Source organism: Amblyraja radiata, chromosome 20, assembly GCF_010909765.2.
Source record: "Amblyraja radiata isolate CabotCenter1 chromosome 20, sAmbRad1.1.pri, whole genome shotgun sequence".
In the NCBI taxonomy this organism is placed as follows: domain Eukaryota; kingdom Metazoa; phylum Chordata; class Chondrichthyes; order Rajiformes; family Rajidae; genus Amblyraja; species Amblyraja radiata.
Window position 1 is genome coordinate 36,769,076 of NC_045975.1, and position 21,864 is coordinate 36,790,939.

Below are 21,864 nucleotides of genomic sequence, written 5' to 3' on the forward strand. Positions count from 1 at the left end.
ATTGCGTACAGTTTTGGTCTCCAAATCTGAGGAAGGACATTATTGCCATAGAGGGAGTGCAGAGAAGGTTCACCAGACTGATTCCTGGGATGTCAGGACTGTCTTATGAAGAAAGACTGGATAGACTTGGTTCATACTCTCTAGAATTTAGGAGATTGAGAGGGGATCTTATAGAAACTTATAAAATTCTTAAGGGGTTGGACAGGCTAGATGCAGGAAGATTGCTCCCGATGTTGGGGAAGTCCAGGACAAGGGGACACAGCTTAAGGATAAGGGGGAAATCCTTTAAAACCGAGATGAGAAGAACTTTTTTCACACAGAGAGTGGTGAATCTCTGGAACTCTCTGCCACAGAGGGTAGTCGAGGCCAGTTCATTGGCTATATTTAAGAGGGAGTTAGATGTGGCCCTTGTGGCTAAGGGGATCAGAGGGTATGGAGAGAAGGCAGGTACGGGATACTGAGTTGGATGATCAGCCATGATCATATTGAATGGCGGTGCAGGCTCGAAGGGCCGAATGGCCTACTCCTGCACCTAATTTCTATGTTTCTATGTTTCTAACATTACATTTGCTGTGCCACAATGGATGGCAGGCCCCCTTACTTCCATTTTCTCCCACAGATAAAACAATGCATCATGCTTCCCATCAGACCATCCAATTACTTGTGATCTTTTGCCGTGGAACTTGCTATTACCTTCTGAGCAGACAGGGCTGTGGGCTTTATAAACGCATAAAGCACAAGAGGAAGGAAGCCTTAATAACATGCAACTGGAGGATGTACTATGTTCAGTTCTGTGATACAGCATGGAAGTAGGCTCTTCAACTCATTCCCAGCCTATCCGATCTCCCCTTATATCTCAAACCCTCCACCCGCAGCAATATCCTTGTGAATCTTTTCTACATCATCTCGAGCATTAATCATATCCCTCCAATAGGCAGAGCTGCCAACTCTCACGCATTGAGCGTGAGACTCACGCATTTCGCCCAATTCTCACGCTCTCACGCTGATCACAGAATTTCTAACGCTCTGTCGTGAGAAATTCTGTGATCAACCAGAATTTCAAAACTAATATCAATTGCTTGTGTGAGCGTCTGTTGACAGCAGCATTTTTATTCTCTGTTATTCTCACTCGACCGAACCGTCACACACCTCCAAAGCATGCAAATTTACATTGAAAGACACAGACCGGGCAGTGAATGAGTGTCACCCAGCGCAGGAAGTAAGGCCATGTCCTGCTCCCGGCAGCAGTCAGAATTTAAGGATTTGCGGGAAGCGTTGACATGAGTGAGGCTGGTGAGCGGCAAGAGAGAGGTATTCACATGGGCCGTGGAACCGGGGGGGCTGGGGGAGCTGCACCCCCCCCCCCCCCCCACCTCTTTGGCTAGACAGGTTTCAATATCTCCGGCTTTGGACGAGGCGCTGCCGTGCTCTGAGCAACCTGGTCGTGGGTGTTGGAGAGCCGGGGCGGATGGAAGCAGAAGCAGCGGCAGGGGCAGATGCGGATGGGGAGCCGGGGCTGGCGAGACGGTGGTTGCAGCTCCGGTCATGGAGCAGCCTCAGTGCAAGAGTCCCAGGCCGTCAGAGGCGTCGGAAGCGTTGCGCCGCTGCCGTGAGAGTCTCTGCGCCGAATTGGCCCTGGTGACCGGCATGGACCAGGCTGCGGGAGGACAACCAGTGGCTGCTGGAAGTAGGTACCAAGCACTGGGTAGAAGCGGTTGATGATAGTGACCTTCAAATGGGGGTGGTTGGAGAAAGCATCCTGCTTGCCTGCTAGATTTTCACTTACTGTAACTGCAGGAAAAATGTTCCCGATGTTGGGGGAGTTCAGAACCAGGGGTCACAGTTTAAGAATAAGGGGTAGGCCATTTACGACTGAGATGAGGACAAACCTTCTTCACCCAGAGAGTTGTGAATCTGTGGAATTCTCTGCCACAGAAGACAGTGGAGGCCAATTCACTGGATGTTTTCAAGAGAGAGGTATTTTTAGCTCTTGGTGCTAGCAAAATGTATGGGGAAAAAACAGGAAAGAGTTTCTGATTTTAGATGAACAGCCATGATCATATAGAATGGCAGTGCTGGCTCGAGTATATGGCAATAAAACTCCACCGCTTGATTTTGAAGCATCCATGCATGGTGGAGGTATAATGTAGTCATAGTGTGAAAACAGGCCCTTTGGCCTAACTTGCCCATACCCGTCAACATGTCCCAGCTACACTACCTGCTTTTGGTCCATATCCCTCCAAACCTGTCCTATCCATGTATCAGTCTAACTGTTTCTTAAATGGTGGTATAGTCCCTGCCTCAACTACCTCCTCTGTCAGCTTGTTCCATACACCCACCACCCTTTGTGTGGCAAAAGTTACCCCTTAAAAAGTTGCCTCTTAAAAATACTTCAAACAAAAAACATTGTAATCATATTTCTACAATGCACTAAAACATGATTTTGATACATCAAATTTCAAACGTCCCTACGGTGGAAGGGGGGGCACCCGCTCCACTGCCTCGCCAGATACCCGAAGGCCAGTGATCAGTGATCTCTGAGCCTCCCCACTCCCCACTCCCCTGGAATTTCAGACGGAGAGCACGGCCAGATGTGAGCGGGGAACTGAGGCCAGTTGTCTTTGATGTTTGGATCCCAATGCTCAGCGCTTCGTGTTTTGTAGTGGGCTAATGTTATTGGTTTGTAATTAGCCTGATTTGTAATTAGTTGAAAAAACCCTAATTTATTAATCCGGAATATCCAGGGGGATGGGATAAGTGTAATATTAAAATGACATGCAAGGTGTCAGGCAATCTGTCACATCCAGCCCCGATAACCCATTATTTCCTTTGTAGTGGGATGATAATCCCAAAATGAAGGCAAGGAGTCAGGTGTTTCGGGAGGTATTTTATTCGCTGTCCTTCTCCTGACCAGATGAGTCTGCAAGAAGGAGATTGCACCTAAACCCCTGCCCTTTATCCCTATAGCTAAGGGCTGTCCCCGGTCTCATCCATTCCCATGCTGAGGGGTTCGATAGTGGATATGGCCCGACCCTAGGGAACCGCCACAGGACCCCCCCCTCCCCCCCCCCCCCCCCTGAACAGGAGGCACGAAACGCACCGGCGGGCGTACAACCCGACCGGACCGCATACGGAAGTCGGCCGACAGAGGGCCCAGCGGAGACATCGGTGGAGGGACAGATCGAGGGACACGCGGAGGGACAGGCAGAGAGAGGCGCGAAGGGGGGCGACCTCGCGGCCGAGGCTGAGCAACCAGCACCGGCTGGTCAATGTCCAAATGTGCCGGCTTTAACCGATCAATCGACACGGCCTCCGGCCGGCCCCACATGTCCAACACAAAGGTTGCCTGTCCGTGCTCCAGCACCCGGAACGGGCCTTCATACGGCCTCTAGAGCGGCGTCCGGTGGGCATCATGGCACAGGAAGACATCGGGGCAGTCCCGGAGGGCCGATGGCACGTGTGGGCGGAATGTCCTATTGCGGGACGTCGGCACGGGCGCGAGCCTGCCAACTCGCTCGCGAAGACACTGTAGAGTGGATGAGGCCGATGGCACGAACTCCCCGGGCACCGTGAGTGGCGACCCGTAAACGAGGCCAAATCCTCCTGAGGCGCAGTTCGGATGCCCAGCATCCATAGTGGAAATGGCCCGACCCTTGGGACCCGCCACACCTTCAGTTAAATATTGGGAAGGTAGCACTATTGTCATTTGCCACTCAACTAATATGCTTGTTTACCTCACTGACTATTTCTAACTCCCACCCCCCCCCCCCCCCAAATTCCTTTGACAGGTTGAATAGAAATGTCCACGATCTCATTGTTTTATTAATTGAACACGTAGATGAACATCCTCAAGGAGTGTAATCAGATGGAAACTGATTCAGATGCAATTCAGAGCTTGTTCAAAGAAGGGGCATATTTTAAAGGAGTGACAGAGATACTTGGGGAATGCGTGAGGAGGTTATTATTTGTCTTTATTTTTAGCTTGAACTGGGACATCTGAAGATTCAATGTTTAATATAATAATTGTGCTGATACTGACTCCAACCAATCATCCATTCCGGAGGTTTTATTTTTCTGATGCCATTTAAACTTCACTTGGATTTCAATCATATCAATATAAAAGTAATTGGGAATGGGGAGCATTGGAACAAAAATTTGCCCTCGGTACATATTAACTGTAATATAATAATGTATGCATGTTAGTAGGTGCAATCAAAAAAATATTTTTTTTATCATTTGGGCCCGAAACATTACCTATTTCCTTTGCTCCATAGATGCTGCTGCACCCGCTGAGTTTCTCCAGCATTTTTGTGTACCTTCTTTTTTATCATTGTTGTGTTATGAATACCACAGAAAATATTATGTACTCTCAAGTTCACATTAAATAGAATATTATTGCTTAAATATATATTGTTATTGGACTTTGCATTTCGGAAAAATCCAAGCTGAGAGGAAGCAGCAAAATACTGACAATATTGGGGGTGAAAATGACTTCAGGACAGTTTGTTAGGAAAATTAAGGAAATGGTAGCAGAATACTTATACAGCTGAGTGAGTATAATTTTATGGATGAGAAATTGTGTTCAACCAATTGATGACTTCTTTGACAAAGTAACTAGCATGTTAGATAACAAGGAAGCCAATGGATGTAGCAAATCTTGTTCTACAAAATTTGGTCCGTAAAGTGCCCCATAAAAGATTACCGCATTAGATAAGCACCTGTGGACTCTAAGGGAGTCCAGGGGGTCAGATATGGGGCTTTATGAGTGGCAAGATATATTGTCAGTGCAGAAGGGCTAGGAGCAAGGCCAAGTGTGCATCCAGAGTCAAGGTCTGGAATAGTACTAGGTGTGCAGTCAAACCTGGGACAATGGGAGTGTCCAGCACTGGGAACCTAAGCAGGTAAGCAGCTATGATCAGGGTAGAATAGGGCCAGGTGTAAGGCTGAACTTAGGGGCAGGAATGAGAGAAGTTATGCAACTGGAGTCAGGGCCAGGAGTAGTACCAGTGCAGTGAGACCCAGGTTGGTCAACATGGGCCAAGTGCTTGATTATAATCTGATTTCCATACATGAATACACTAAGATCATTCATGTGCTGCACCTTTTGATCAGAGCCTGGCTCTACTGTGGAATGTAATTAGGAATGTAATTTAGCCCAACCTTCTTCATAGCTAATCCAAATTAAAGCATAAATATTGCATTCAAGTGTAAATTAAAAGACTCGCTACAGTATGCACCAGATTGCACAATCTATAGCTGAAAATTGCAAAAGCTCCATACCAATGGGAGGGGACACCCACCTCCCACACCCTTCCTCTCCCACTCGGTCGCTACGTTCCCTCGGGCTTGGTCTCTCGTAATTTCTCACTCCCAACTCTCACCCAATGTTGGCAGCCCTGAATAGATGACCGCATACAATACAAGCCATCACCAGCTGACAAATGGGCTCTGTTTCCATGGGCATCCTTAAGTCAATTTTGTCCATGTTGGAAAATATACAAAAATCATTTGACATGTAACAATATAGTGATAAATAGCATCAAAGGGCCACCCTGCCGGCAGTCTGTTTGTTTTTTCATTCTTTTTGTATTTTTTAGTGTGTTAAAAGTTTGTTTTAATTAGATTAGATTAGATTCCTTTATTGTCATTCAGACCTTTCAGTCTGAACGAAATTTCGTTACAATAATAATAAATAACAAATACAATAAACACAAATTAACATCCACCACAGTGAGTTCACCAAGCACCTCCTTACTGTGATGGAGGCAAAAGTCTTAGTCTCTGTCTCTTCCCTCCTTGTTCTCCCTCTGCGCTGAGGCGATCCAGGCCGAAGATGCCGCCCTCCAGTCCAGCGGACCTCCAAAGTGATGTCGCCACCGCCTCAGCTCCGATTCGGGCCGCTGCCGAAAGCCAGAACGCTGCCTCCGCTCCGAGTCGGGCCACCACCGCCTCAGCTCCGAGTCGGGCCGCTGCCGAAAGCTGGAACACCACCTCAGCGAGTCGGGCCACCACCGCCTCAGCTCCGAGTCCTGCCGCCTCAGCTCCGAGACCCGCAGCCTCAGCTCTGAGTCGGGGGCTCGAGACCCACGACCGAGGAAGAACTATGGGAAGGACTTGAACTTTATTTCGCCTTCCATCACAGTGAGGAATGTGTAGGAGTCACTGTGGTGGATGTTCATGTTAAAATGTGTTTTTTAGTGATCTGTTGCTTTTAATTGTATGACTGACCTGGCCAATGACATTCCTCGTATGTTGCAAAACATATTTGGCGAATAAAGTGTGATTCTGATTCTGATTCTAATTCTGATTCTGAAAATCACAACTGAGGGACAGGGAGAGACGTCAGGACCAGCGGCCACAGTGGAGGAGCGGCAGTGTTGCTGTCTCAGCGCCAGAGACCTGGGTTCGATCCTGACTACGGGCGCTGTCTGTACGGAGTTTGTACGTTCTTCATGCGGGCTTTCTCCGGTTTCTTCCCACACTGTATATAATTGACCGATTATATGGTGTGCAGGATAGTGTTAGTGTGTGTGGGGCGGGCGCTGCCCCTTTAAGAGATTTGAACGGGAGCCGCGCGCGCGGGAATGGCGCCACCGCCGCTTCCCAGAGGGCGGCGCGGCAAGATGGCGACGGTGTGGGAGCGGAGCTTGTTGGAGATCGGCAGCGCCGAGCGGGACTTCCCGGCCTGGCGGGACATGCGCGCTGACCTGGGTGAGGAGAGATCGAGGAGCGCGGCGGATGCAGCGAAGTGAAAGAGCGGAGATAGCTCTAGACTCAGGCCGCCGTCTGTCTGACCGCATGCGGTTCGCGCGGCCTCTACATCTCCCCCGCGCCCTGCTTCACCCCCTGCCCCACTCCCGTTGCCCCTACACCCACTCCCCTCGCCTGCCCCTGCACTCTCGCCCCTGCACCCCCCTCTTGCCCCTGCACGCACCCCTCGCCCCTGCACCCCTCGCCCCTGCACCCCTCGCCCCTGCACCCCTCGCCCCAGCACTCCCCCCCCCCCCCCCCCCCGCACTCTCGCCCCTCCACCACTCACCTCGCCCCTCCTCCACTCCCCTCGCGCCGGCACACTCCCCCCTGCCCCCACTCCACTCGCACACCCCCTTATCTCCCCTTGTGTCCCTGCCCTACCACCCTTACCCCCTGCCTCCCCACTCTACTATCCTTGCCACACTGCCTATTACCCTCATGCCTCCCTATTCCACCACCCTCGCCCACAGCCCCTTTTACCCCCCCCCCCCCACTTTTACCTGCCCTGCCTCATCTCCCCCCCCCCCCCCCAACTCTGCCACTCGTGCCCCTGCCTCTTTCTTCTGCCATACACTGGTGCAGTTGGGTGTTTGGTGGCAGGTTCCTGGTACCCACCTGCCAGTGGAAGATTCCCCAGGCAGCACCTAGCAGCAAAGTGTAGGACAAGTTACATGTAATGTGTGGAAACCGATGTGAATTTAACTGTAGCAACAAGGAATGGACATTTTACCTTGATGAATTGCACTGGCAGGGGGTATGGATAGATACAATTGGCAACAAAACTGTTTGCAACTGAGCATGGCCAAGAATACGATTGCTTACCACTCGGACCATAGCCATTATGCTTGGCTATTAAGGTAGCTGCCATTGATGCAGGCTATCATCCCACCTGCAACCCCAGATAGTAGGAGGGAAGCCTTTTCATCCATTGCATCTCGGTGTATCCACCAAACGATGCAAGGCGACTGCTGTTGGAGAGGTTTCAGTGATAAACCTTGCTTAATAAAAGGGAACAATGACGGTCTCAATGGAATAGCAACCAGTTCATGAACAGAGCCTTATCACGTGACCAGTAGAGCCAATTCCTGTCTAGACGTACTATACAATTTATAAATTATTCTGAATTGGATACAAATTGGACAGATAGATTACTGCTGTTTGTGGTGATGACAACATACCTGCTGAACTGATAGTTAAATCATTAAAGTTCACGCTGAAAATTTTTCTGGGTACATCTGATGTATCAACAGGCTCTGAAACCATAAATATATAGGTCTCTATCACTGCTGTACAATAAGAAAGATGAATGAAATCGGGGTCCAAACCTTGTTGCCCTCACAACTTGGTCAGATTCTGCCTTGACGTCAAATCTGGAGCATATTTTTGCCCGGGAATGCAGAAAGTACTGGACATTGCTCGGTCCATCATGGGTATTGACCTCCCCACCAATGAAAGGATCTACAGGAAGTGCTGCCTCAAAAGGGAAGCTAATATCTCAAAGATCAACACCGCATTTCTCATCTCGCTGCTATCATCAGAAAGAAGGTATAGGAGCCTGAAAAACGTGACCTCCAGAATCAAGAACAGTTTCTTCCCATCAACTATCAGGCTCCTGAACCATACTGAAAATCCCTAAACCACAACCCTACGTCAGCAATGATCTACTATGGACTTTGTATAAGGTTGCACTAAGCCCTTTGATTTACACTATTGTGCTCTGGTGTCATGATATTACTGATAACATATGGTAGTATTGATTACTGTATATTTATTTGTTGTGTTGCTTCAATGTGCTTGCAAAACTGCAGCATGTATGAATTTCATTGTTCAGTACCGTGCATTTAAACACTCGATTCATTAGATTACTGAACGAATAATTGAAGCAGAAGCTAAATTTTCTGCATCATGTGACTTGGACTCATGACTTCCCAGAGCCATTCCACTTGGTGAATGTGAAGAGCACGGGTTATAGGGAACATTTGGTAGGGCTAAGGATTGCTCTGAGCTAGTATAGTCGTGATGGGGGCAAAATGGCTTCCTATGTTGTAATGAAATATGGTATATAATTTGCGCGGCTTTTCCGACATCTCTTACAACACCTTTGACCTTCATCCATAGAAAGGGAAGGGTAGCAAATATCCAACAACATAATTGACTGCAGGCTTTCTACCTGACCCTCACCCCGAAGGCTACTAAACCGTGCATTACAAATACCTTTGCCAGAAGTACTACAGCAGTTTGAGACAGTCCACCAGGTTTTCAAGAATAGTTAAAGATGCATGTTAAAATTGTCCTTGCCGGTGACCTCTTCATCAGTGAATGAACATATAAATTAAAGGAATGTTCTACAATTGCCTGAACGAATGCCATTCCAAAAAGTTGAACCAGGACAAAGCCACACAGATTTGGCATTCTATCTATCATTGTAAATTTTTGTGCCCCTTCAACCGCAGCGTGTGTTGCCCACAATGTGCAATGAAGAAATCTGCCCAGCACCCAACCTCTGGAAGGGCAAGGGCAGCTGTATGCCGGTACATCACAACCTCCACGTTGTACACTCTCGTATATATCAGTCGTTCAACATCACTGACAAAATGCTGCTTCTCCATAGAAGAGAAGCAGCTTTATTATGCTATAATAAAGCTGTTTATTATCTTCACTAAATGCCCCATTTGGCTTGGTGGAATTTACGACACGTCAACATTTTTCCTTGCAGCTGATTTGCTTCATAGTTTTGCAATGAATGTGTGCTTTATTTAGGATTTCTTACAGTCCGTGAGCTATGGATGAATGGCTAATATACCATGTCTGTTCTGCAGGTGTGACTGCGATCCCAGGTGTGAAGTACTCTGATAGTGCAGGTGGATTTTTCTATGAAGAGAGTGGGAAGCTGCAGTCTGTCACCAGAAATCGGTTCATCCACTGGTAGGTATTTCCTACATCCCTGTAGATTGTATGTCACTGCAGGAGACTAATTGTATGTAGTATGACAACAGAAGTAGTTATCATAATTTCTCAGTTACCGTCTGTTACAGCACGTATCAAGATATTCTACAACTCTCAACACTGATTGTCTAGCGATGCCCTTCCTTTCTGTACCTGATTATTCACGTTAAGTGTAACGGCTACCTGTAGTGTAGATCCAGAGTGCAAGCTCTCCTGGGACAAGAAAGATAAGTTGTAGAAAATAGAATAAAACCTCGGCATCAAAATCCCACTCAGTCTTCTCCAGGAGACCATCACTGACAATGTGGTTCAGTCAATATCCACTGGTTAGAAACCTTGGGGTCTCTGCATTTGTACCTTTTTATTGAAAGGGAAGTTATAAGCATGTTCTTAATATGGGGCGAGTGTTGTCATTTATTCTGCTACTTTGTTATCCTCTCAAAGCTTGTTGCAAGATTTGACCACCTATAGGAAATATTTTATCGACTAATTCTATGCCTGAATATGCCTTAGGACAAGCTCTGGTGACACCCTGCAGCTGATAGAACAGTCTTTGGATACCAACCTCCTCAACAACGCGGTGCGCCTGAAGTTCCTGAACTGCCATGTGCTGCCAAGTGGAGTTCATGTGCATGAGACTCATGACCGTGTGACTTTGCTCATTGCCACCAACCAGACCGTGCACAGGATCATATTACCCCACCCCGCCCGCATGTACCGCAGTGTAAGTAGTCGTTTTGCAAAAGCCCTGCGAAAGGGTCAGCAGAACGTTAACTGACTCAAGATTGTTGGCTGTATCACAGATCACCAGTTTTGAACTCCTTGCTCTGTAGAGATGTTGTGATCTGGTGTCTTCTTATTAAAGTGACTAGGCATATGGTTGGCACTTTAAATGCAAGAGTTCATGTGTCTGCTTGTCTTAGTCATACAACATGGAAGCTGGGTCAATTCATCCATAGTGACCAAGATGTCCATCTAAGCTACTTATTTCTTTATAAGTTTTGCCTATATCCCTTTAAACCTTTCCTTTCCTTCCTGCCCAAAAGATTGTGATAGTGCATATCTCAACCACTGGCCCTTCTAAATCTTAATTTAGTGAGCTTCCAGGCAGGCATCCTGTCCACTGAGCTGTTTTTCAAAATTAATCTCATGTTTCAGGTGAAAGTTGTGTATTGTGGCCAATTAGCTTCCTTGCAGGAGTCTGCTTCCTTGTGGGTGAGTGTATTGTGGTATGACACAGAGCAGCATGGGTACAATGGTTTTGATAAAACATGGCTTGCTCAGTCATCTCTACAAAGTCTTGGACAGCCTCATCTGTCCACTGTACTTGTTTGGTGTCTGCAAGTTGTTTAGTTTGCAGGTGACTAATTGCTTTGTCAAGGGTCTACTGTTGATTTGGAGGAACTGCAAGTCAAGATGTCATAGATCAAGGCAAGGGAATTAGCCAAAACAAGCGGGGAACCTCCCCGATTACCACCTCTGAAAGATATCGTCAACCTACTTTGCAGTTGAGTTCTGATGTGGCATTTGAGCCCATAACCTTGGCAGAAAGATCAAACGATCGCCAGTGTGAATACAAGTTCTGGATAATGCTCACAAAAGTGTTTTGATTTGTGTATATAATCCACATTTCTGTAGTATGAAGTGCAGTGCCCTCCATAATGTTTGGGACAAAGACCCATCATTTATTTATTTGCCTCTGTACTCCAAAATTTGAGATTTATAATAGGAAAGAATCTATTTATTATTGTAATAGAAAAAATGTGGTTAAAATGCACATTGTCAGATTTTAATAAAGGACATTTTTATACATTTTGGTTTCACCATGTAGAAATTACAGCAGTGTTTATACATAGTGCCCCCATTTCAGGATGTTTGGGGCACAGCAATGTCATGGACATGAAAGTAGTCATGTTTAGTATTTTGTTGCATATCCTTTGCATGCAATGACTGCTTGAAGTCTGCGATTCATGGACATCACCAGTTGCTGGATTTCTTCTCTGGTGATACTCGGCCAGGCCCGTATTGCAGCCATCTTTAACTTGCGCTTGTTTTGGGGCCTAGTCCCCTTCAGTTTTCTCTTCAGCATATAAAAGGCATGCTCAATTGGTTTCAGATCGGGTGATTGATGGCCACTCACGAATTGATCATTTTTTAACTTTGAAAAACTCCTTTGTTGCTTTAGCAGTATGTTTGGGATTATTGTCTTGCTGTAGAATGAATTGCCAGCCAATGAGTTTTGAGGCATTTGTTTGAACTTGAGCAGATAGGATGTGTTTATACACTTCAGAATTCATTCTGCTACTACCATCAGCTGTTGTATCATCAATGAAGATAAGTGAGCCTGTACCTTCAGCAGTCATACATGCCCAGGCCATTAATACCCCCACCACTGTGTTTCACAGATGCGGCGATATGCTTTGGATCTTGGGCAGTTCCTTCTCTCCTCCATAATTTGCTCTTGCCATCACACTGATATAAGTTAATCTTCATCTCATCTGTTCACAAGTCCTTTTTTCACAACTGTGGTTGCTCTTTTAAGTACTTCTTGGCAAACTAAGCTGGCCATCCTATTTTTCCGGCTAACCAGTTGTTCGCATCTTGCAGTGTAGCCTCTGTGTTTCTGTTCATGAAGTCTTCTGTGGACAGTGATCATTGACAAATCTACTCCTGAAGAGTGTTTCTGATCTGTCGGACAGATGTTTGGGGATTTTTCTTTCTTATAGAGAAAATTCTTCTGTCATCAGCTGTGGAGGTCTTCCTTGGCCTGCCTTTGCGATTAGTAAGCTCACCAGTGCTCTCTTCCTTCTTAATGATGTTGATTTTGGTAAACACTCTGTACTGTCAATTTTGTGCCTGCTGTTTGTTGGTTTTGCCACTCTTCGTGTTGCATTGATCTGCAATGGTGCTGTTATTCTCCGCAGGAGCTGATCAGTGAAGGACATATCCAGTCCATCTTTACTGACATTGGGAAGCTGAACCTACGTGACCCAGCCCACAGTTTTTTGATTCCTGGTTCCCATAACCATGCTATTAACTCAGCCGCATCAGCTACCTGGCTGAATAGTGATGGAGAGGCACTGTTTGCACTGGCGTCTGCATCCGGAGGGATTATGATAATCCAGCTTCCTGAGCAAGATACTGCAGGTAATGAAGGTTTTATCACGAAAGGTTGATTGTCTTGAGTGCAAACACTATCTCTGTGACTTGTTACCACAGACTAATATGACATACTGATTTTATTTAAGATCACTTCTGCTGTGCCAAGGTATAACAAATTAATTAGGTTTAGGTTTATTAATGTCACATGTACCAAGGTACAGTGGAAACCTTTGTTTTATATGCTATCCAGTTAAATCAGATAATACTGTACATAAATACAATCAAGCCAAACTCAAGTACAATAGTCAAGAGTATTTTATTGGTCATATGTCTAGAAACAGAATAATTAAATTTTTGCTTGCAGCAGCATAACAGATGTGTAAATATAGTCCTCTATAAACACCATAATAAACATCAAAACGGTTTAGTATATAAAAAAAGACAATAATAGTGCAAAGACAAGCACAAAGCCCCCAAGCCTATGTAGTTCCAAGCTTAGTTAGAGATTCTAGTATTTAATAGCCTGATCGTTGTTGGGAAGAAGCTGCTCCTGAATCTGGACGTTACAGTTTTCGGGCTCTTATACCTTCTTCCTGGTGGCAGAATTGACATGAGAGCATAGCCAGGGTGGTGTGGGGGAATCTGATGCTGGTTGCCTTTATGAGGCAGCGACACCTTTAGATCCCTTTGATGGTGGGGAGGTCAGTACCTGTGATGAACAGGGCAGTGTTCACCACTTCTTGCAATCTTCTTTGTTCCTGGGCGTTCGAGTCGCCAAACCAGGCAATATGCTCTCTACTGTATCCCTGGAGACGTTGGAGAGTATTCATCGACATATCGAATCTCCTCACTTTTCTAGGGAAGTAGAGGCGTTGATGAGCTTTCTTCATGTTTTCATCAGAGATATGCTCTTCCAGGAATTTGAAGTTTTTTGACTCCCTCCACCACGAACCGTCGATGAAGACTGGTTTGTGGATCCTCACCCTTCCTCCTCCAAAGTTATTAACCAGGTCCTTAGTTTTACTGACGCTGAGAGCAAGGGTGTTGGTCTGGCACCATGATCGATATCCATCCTATACTCCGACTCGTCATTATCCGTAACTTGACCAACAATAGTGGTGTTGTTGGAAAATTTAAAGGGAGTTGGAACTGTGTCCTGATACCCAGTCATGGGTATGGAGCAATGGGGAAGATACGGAGTGTAGAATATAGTTCTCAGCAACATGGTGCATCCATTCCAGAAACAAAGTCCAATGTCTGCAATGGGGTGGAGATGTATCAGACAGTACCCAAGCTTATGGAAGGGCCATTCAGAAGTCTGATAAGAGAGGAAATTGCTGTGAATTCCACCCTTGAATTCACCCTCCAGTATCCGTTCATTGTGTTTACATTTGCATGCAGGGGAGGAGGGCAGGAAGAAATGGAATAGATCAAAATTATAGTTCAAACTTCTAGTGCATCAGATATAACAGGATGGCTGGCAGTGGGTGAGATTTATGTCATTTAATAAAGCCCTTTAGTTTGATTTATGCCTATCATTAATATGTTAGAATCTATTCTGTATATATATACAACCCAAACCTTTTTTATTTACGCTCTAACTCACTCCTAAATATGTTCAGTGAAAATTCCAGTGAACCATGGCTTTGAATTCACTCTTGTGTATCGGGTCATTATATTTTCACTTGTATTGCATCTTGACAGCAAAATAATCTGTTGGTAAAATGAGTGAATTGCAACCTCTGCTCAGTTACATGGTGAATGCAATGGAAGAAAATAGCGCTGCCTATTATGTTGTTACAGGTTCTGCGGCTTTACTGGAATTGAAGCAAAGCTCTGTCATGCAAAGGCTACTCACAGGGTGGATGTCAACGGCTATCAGGTGAGTGCCAGCAAACCCTATTCCCCTGGATGCTGCATGAGTAACTTGTCCTATTGATCCTTGTGCAGTGTGTTGTAGGGAAGCACCATGTTGTCTGTTCTACTGTGACTTGGACTAGTGTGGGAGTTTGTTACCTCTTTCCGCAGAAGTGGCGGAGCATCAGTAGTGGTGCAGGGATGGAGTAATTGTGGCTAAAGAAATGCTATTCAAAGATAACCAAAAAAATTTGTGTACTCTGCAGAGGTGACCAATGTCCTTCAGATCTACCTGTCAGCCTTGCTGTCCAGCTCTTGGAACATGATACGTTTATCTTTGCTCTGTGTCAGGACCACAAACTGCGACTCTGGTCCTACAAGGTCTGTATCATGGGTCTTGGTGCTTGGGCATTATATAAACCATTATTTGGGGAAAAGCAAAGGTTTTGCAGCAACTGTGTGTTTGTAGTTGGGAGGAGCTTGGTAATGAGAATGTGTTAATGATGAGTTGATGCTTTTGGATTTAATCCTTCAAAATATGTGGAGAATATTGTTTATGGGCAGCACACCACAGAACATGAATATGCAAGGCTGTACTCTGATCCTATTTGGATCGGCAATGTAACAGCGAGAGTTTGGTAAGAATGTTGCTGATCCCACTTGGATCAGCCCTGTAATAGCTTAAATCTAGGAACTTGAAGCCATAAGGTACCAGACTTAACTTTTGTGCTGCTTTAATTGATACCTAATATCTCAAGACAGCAATTGCAAGTCACTGAGGTTTAGATGAGTTGTCATTTGAAGCCAAGCAATGTGGTGATTTGCAATTTGTGAAGTTTTTTTTCAGTGCTGGAAGTTAGATATTTTGCGCAATAATAATAGCGAGCACCGTAAAGTTCAGGGGTGCCTGTTTAATGGACAATAAGCTGCTTTGTTAACATTAACTAGTGTGCATTGATTTATTTTGTTCAGGATCAGATATGCCTGATGGTTGCGGACATGCTGGCGTTCATGCCAGCCAGCAAGGAGCTGAGACACACAGGCAGTCTGGGACACAAACTGCGTTTGGCGTATTCCTCTTCCGGCTTCTTCCTCGGTGTCTATCTACACTGCCCTAAACGTGGACAGGTACCCCAGCAAGCCAAAAGGCTCAACAATTCCGACTATTCATGTCGTAAAATGCACGTTTCATTATTGACGTCCCTCTCCATTGACATTAAAATTCAGTATTTTTCTGCTCCTGTATAAGGCTCATAGATATTGCCAGAACTTAATATCCATCCCATATGTGACAATAAATGTCCTTTGGCCTTTAATTCACTTGTAGACACAAGGAACTACGGTTGCTGGTTTGCAAAATAAAGACAGTGTTGGAGTAACTCAGCAGGTCTGTCAGCATTTCTGGAGAAAATGGATAGGTGCCGTTTCATGTCAGGACTGATCAGTCTAAAGAAAGGTACCGAACCGAAACATCATCTATACGTGTACACCAGAGATGCTGTTTGTCCTGTTGAGTTACTCCAGCACTTTGTGTCTAATTCACTTGTGACCTTTGGCTACTTGGGGTAGATGCAAACTAGTGGCTATAACCTTCATGTCTTGATCAACCAGTAGATGGTGCTCAGCGTATTACTCATTGCCCCCCCCCCCCCCTCATTCCATTCTGTGCTACATCCAAACTACATTCATCACTGAGTGGTGCTAATTCATGAGCTGAGGGAAAACTTGGGGTTGTCTCCATTCTCATTTGCCTGGGATTCATAAGACTTCATGGCCTTGGAATGTAGTTCAACACCCACAGGATGTATACCATAATGGGCTGTATACCATTATGCGCTGTGTAACATTTTGCTGTACCCCCCACTGAGTCTGACCTGCCACTGGGATGATAGCGTCTAGGGGCATTGAAGTTTTCACTTGACTGGACTGGGACAATTGAGGCATATGACATATATTTGTGGCAACTCTTTGTAAGGTTAGCCGGACTGAACATATCTTTGCTGTATTTGAAACTAATGCTTTGGCGGACATTGGATAGTATGATATGATTTTATTTATTACAGCAGGTTGGTTCAATGGACTGGCCACTTTAGGGCAATAGACAATAGGTGCAGGAGTAGGCCATTTGGCCCTTCGAGTCAGCACCGCCATTCAATGTGATCATGGCTGATCATCCCTAATCAGTACCCTGTTCCTGCCTTCTCCCCATATCCCCTGACTCCGCTATTTATAAGAGCCCTATCTAGCTCTCTTGAAAGCATCCAGAGAACCTGCCTCCACCACCCTCTGAGGCAGAGAATTCCACAGACTCGCCACTCTCTGTGAGAAAAAGTGTTTCCTCGTCTCCGTTCTAATAAGAGATAATAACTAGTAGATATGAGGTTAATACAGGCTGGTCAATTTCTTTGGCTAAAAATTAATTATTGTTCCTGATTATTGGATTCAAATTCTCCTGTTGGTTTTTGACCTACAGAAACCAGAGCACTGATTTAGTAATTTGAAGTTTTATTAGATTAGATAGATTAGATATAATTTATTGCCACACAGCCAGGCTGGTGGAAATTTGGGTTGTCTGCAGCGATACAATAACAAAGAACACACAACCACAATAAAACTGTAACACAAACATCCACCACAGCATTCATCACTGTGGTGGAAGGCACAAAATTTGGCCAGTCCTCCTCCATATTATATAAGTAATAGAACCACCGTGCTATTGTTCATAAAGATTGGAGAGAAGACATGTTGCCCATTACTTCAATTCTCATCTTGCCTTTTCTGTTTTCCAGTTTTGTGTCTTCCAGTTGGTGTGCTGCATTGAGAGTAACCGCTACAGTCTGGATCACATCTCTACTCTCTTCTCCACGCAGGTATGTGCCTCCTAGCATCAGTTTTGCATGAACTCACCAACATGTAAAACTGCAGCAGGATGTTTTCAGTTAGAATAATTGTGAACACGACTAGGGCACGTGAATTACAGTCATTGTCATACAGTGCAGACACAGGACCTTCACTCCACAACCCTCAGTCTGTAGGCTTTAATTTGATGATTCAAGTGGTCTTCCAGATGGTTTTTAAAGTTTCAGGAGCATTTGTCTCCATCACTTACAGTGAGTTCCAGGTGTCAGATACACCCTTGATGAAGATAATTATTCCTTGGATCCCCTCCAACCCTCTAACTGCTCACCTAAGATCTATGCCCTCTGGTCCTGGACACCTCTGGCTTCGGGAAAGGTCTTGTATAACTATCATATCTATGCCTCTCATTTTGTACACTCCAGCCCATCCCCTCAGCCTCCACTGCTCCAAGGAAAGCAATCCAGTGTCTCTTGAAAACTGAAATGTTCCATCCCTGGCAACCACCTGTCTTATTCCATGGGATTATTTATCCTACAAGTAGAAAAAGCAGTGTAAAGGTTCCTCTTTCTCTCAAATGTAATCACAGTTATTATTAGAGAATGCCCTACAACTACAGCCTTATTATTCTTGCCCCTCACTGATTTTCCCACGTGATCTCGGTTCAGTCATTGACTGATTGATTGAAAGATACAGCATGGAAACGGACTCTTAAGCCCATCCAGTTTGCACCGATCTTCGATCACCCATTCGTGCCAGTTCTTTGTTATTCCACTGATGCATCCACTTCCTATACCCTATAGGTAATTTACAGAGGCCAATTAATCTAAAAACCTGCACATCTTTGGGATGTGGGAGGAAACTAGAGCACCTGGAGGAAACCCCACAGCAACAGGGAGAACCTGCAAACTCCACACAGACAGCACCGGAGTTCAGAATTGAACCTGGGTCTCTGCAGTTGAGGCAGCTGTTCTACTAGCTGCACCACTACTCTTCGGAGTCCTGTAGTGCTATCTCAGCAAAGTATTTCCCCCTCCCATATTTATTTATAAGCTCTACCCTCATTTGAAAAGCCTCCAATGATATCCTTCCTCATCACTGCAAAGATAGTTTTTGTGATTAATATCCTCTTTTGCATCCCTGTCCCCTACAAAGCTCTACCCAATCATGCCTGCAATTTACATTCCCTGGAACTTAGGGCTGCCAATTGTGCCTTCATTTCAGCCATATTTTAGAGATTACAGCAATTTCATATTCTGGCATCCTGATCATACATGCAGTAGTTCGAATGAGAGTGGTTGTTCTATTTCATTATAAGGACAGAAAATGCTGGAAATATTCAGCAATGCGAAGGGAAATAGAGGTAACATTGAGGAAGGGTCTATGGCCTGAAACTTTGACTTTTTCTGTTTGCACAGAGTATTCCCAGCATTTTCGGCCAGCACTATTTTCATTTTGCTTGTTCTGTTTGTTTCTCACTGTTAAGCTTCAAGCATTCATAGGTTATGAGGAGAAAGAAACTAACTCCATCTGTGAACTCATGGTCTCAGCCTGGGCAAATCACTGTCCCCTGTGTTGAACCTGGTATGTCATAAGCTCACATGTGATTTGAGCTGTTGTCCACTTGTATAGTGTAGCATATTGGGCTTAAATTTTTATTCTTGCTTTATTTTCTTGGATTTGGTTAATTCCTCCTTGAATGTCTGGCGTTATGAAGCAACATCCATTCTTTATGGATATGGTGATGTAAGAACCTCTACCTACAATTGCTGGATCCTATGTTGAGATTGGCCTGGGTTGCTTTAACGTGATGCTGGCTGACACGGCTGATTTACATTCATTCTCTTTGGTCTCCACAGGAAACACTTGTGGATTTTGCCTTAACTCCCACTGATATTTGGGCCGTGTGGCAGGATGAGGATAACCAGACCAACGTTAGATACATTAACTTTGAGCAGTAAGTTCCTGATGAGAATGAAATAAATGTCAGCTAACATTTTTAAGCAATTCCTTTCATAAAATGAGCTTCCCTTCAAAAGTATAGTTGGGAAACTTCCCGTTGTTACAATCGATGTGAATGCCCAAGTTGTGCCCACCACAGTCAATGGGCATTTGAGAGGTTGTGCCTGGGACTCCAACTTTGTCCTGGTGTTGCCTCTTGGCATTCCTGATGGCTTTGCAAAGGTCGTAGGACGTTTTCTTTGATTTAGACAAAGTAATTAAAGGTAACATCTCTAAGTTTGCAGAAGACACAAAGCTCGGTAGCAGTGTGAGCTGCGAGGAGGATGCTATGAGGCTGCAGGGTGACTTAGATAGGTTGGGTGAGTGGGCAGATGCAGTATAATGTGGATAAATGTGAGGCTATCCACTGGTGGGAAGAACAGAAAGGCAGATTATTCTCTGAATGGTGTCAGATTAGGAAAAGGTGGGTGAGGTGCAACAAGACCTGGGGGTCCTTGTACATCAGTCATTGAAAGTAAGCATGCAGGCAGTAAGCAGTGAAGAAAGCAAATGGCATGTTGGCCTCCATAGCAAGATGATTCGAGTATAGGAGCAAGGAGGTCCTACTGCAATTGTACAGGGCCCTGGTGAGACTGCACCTGGAGTATTGTGTGCAGTTTGGATCTCCTAATTTGAGGAAGGACATTCTTGATATTGAGGGAGTGCAGTGTAGGTTCAGCAGGCTAATTCCCGGGATAGCAGAACTGATATATGATGAAAGATTGGATCGACTGGGCTTGTATTCACTGGAAATTAGAAGGATGAGAGGGTAAACATAAAATTCTTACGGGATTGGACAGGCTAGATGCAGGAAAAATGTTCCCGTGTTGGGCGAGTCCAGAACCAGGGTCACAGTTTAAGAATAAGGGGTAGGCCATTTAGGACTGAGATGAAGAAAAACTTTTTCAGCCAGAGAGTTGTGAATCTGTGGAATCCTCTGTCACAGAAGGCAGAGGAGGTCAATTCACTGGATGTATTCAAGAGAGAGTTGGATATAGCTCTTGGGGATAACGGAATCAAGGGATATGGGGAGAAAGCAGGAACAGGGTACTGTTTCTCGATGATCAGCCATGATCATATTGAATGGTGGTGCTGGCTCGAATGGCCTACTCCTGCACCTATTTTCGATGTTTCTATGTGCTGCTCGGGATCGTTTGACTTGTAAGTAGTGGTCTTGGGAATGGTTCTAATGGTTCATCCATGGTTTCCGTTTGGCGAACACTTAAATTGTCTTCTTTGGCACGCTTCCTCTATGCACTTACTGATGAAATCAGCCACAGCAGTGGCGTGCTCTTTCAGTTGGTTGCAGATTCCCTGAATATCGACCAGTCAACTGACTCAAAGCAGTCGCTCGCGTAGGATGTCACCTGTTTCCGCAGACCAGCATTGAAAGACTTCCTTTAACGGATTTTCCCGCTTCAATTTCTGTTTGTAGGCATGGAGGGAAACATAGATACATAGAAAATAGGTGCAGGAGTAGGCCATTCGGCCCTTCGAGCCTGCACCACCAATCAATATGATCATGGCTGATCATCCAACTCGGTATCCTGTACCTGCTTTCTCTCCATACCCCCTGATCCCTTTATCCACAAGGGCCACATCTAACTCCCTCTTAAATATAGCCAATGAACTGACCTCAACTACATTCTGTGGCAGAGAATTCCAGAGATTCACCACTCTCTGTGTAAAAAACGTTTTTCACATCTCAGTACTAAAAGATTTCCCCTTTATCCTTAAACTGTGACCCCTTGTTCTGGACTTCCCCAACATCTGGAACAATCTTCCTGTATCTAGCCTGTCCAACCCCTTAAGAATTTTGTAAGTTTCTATAAGATCCCCCCAATCTTCTAAATTCTAGCGAGTACAAGCCGAGTCTATCCAGTCTTTCTTCATATGAAAGTCCTGACATCCCAGGAATCAGTCTGGTGAACCTTCTCTGTACTCCCGCTATGGCAAAAATGTCCTTCCTCAGATTAGGAGACCAAAACTGTACGCAATACTCCAGGCGTGGTCTCACCAAGAAAGCACAGCTCGGTGATGTGGTTTCCCAAAATGTTGTTGGGGCAGTAGGTGTTTTTTATGGATGTGTAGCGGTAGTCAAGAGTGTTCGGGCCCCTGGTGGGACAAGAGAAATGTTGTTCCACCAACCTTTTGAGGTTGGCTTGCTTGAGGTGCCTAGCTACAATGGGGTGTTGTCACAAAACTGTTGGTGGCAGAGTACAGTTCATTCAGAGCAAGCTTGACATCAGTATGGGGAGGGATGTAGACTGCTGTCAGGAAAGATGAGGTGAATTCCCGCGGTCGTGGTCGAGACGGCACTTCACTCAGATGTTCCAAATCTGGGGAGCA

The 21,864-nt window shown here is 45.3% G+C and overlaps 1 protein-coding gene and 1 long non-coding RNA gene across 2 annotated transcripts in view; one reads left to right on the forward strand and one right to left on the reverse strand.

Moving 5' to 3' along the window:
* Positions 1-1,878: 1,878 nt before the first annotated feature.
* On the reverse strand, positions 1,879-20,569 carry LOC116984855. The gene is made up of 3 exons (XR_004415136.1): positions 20,528-20,569; positions 6,115-6,119; positions 1,879-1,996 (listed from the first exon to the last, which is right to left on the reverse strand). It is a non-coding gene; the product is annotated as an uncharacterized LOC116984855 (long non-coding RNA).
* The window catches only part of nup160 (nucleoporin 160), a 64,821-nt gene continuing 49,549 nt past the window's right edge, over positions 6,593-21,864 (forward strand). Inside the window, exons 1-9 of the mRNA XM_033039276.1 lie at positions 6,593-6,711; positions 9,573-9,678; positions 10,213-10,423; positions 12,624-12,846; positions 14,605-14,683; positions 14,925-15,039; positions 15,631-15,786; positions 17,448-17,528; positions 19,374-19,471. Coding sequence (XP_032895167.1) covers positions 6,624-6,711; positions 9,573-9,678; positions 10,213-10,423; positions 12,624-12,846; positions 14,605-14,683; positions 14,925-15,039; positions 15,631-15,786; positions 17,448-17,528; positions 19,374-19,471 — 1,157 coding nt within the window. The 5' untranslated portion in view covers positions 6,593-6,623. The remainder of the gene's footprint in view (positions 6,712-9,572; positions 9,679-10,212; positions 10,424-12,623; positions 12,847-14,604; positions 14,684-14,924; positions 15,040-15,630; positions 15,787-17,447; positions 17,529-19,373; positions 19,472-21,864) is intronic.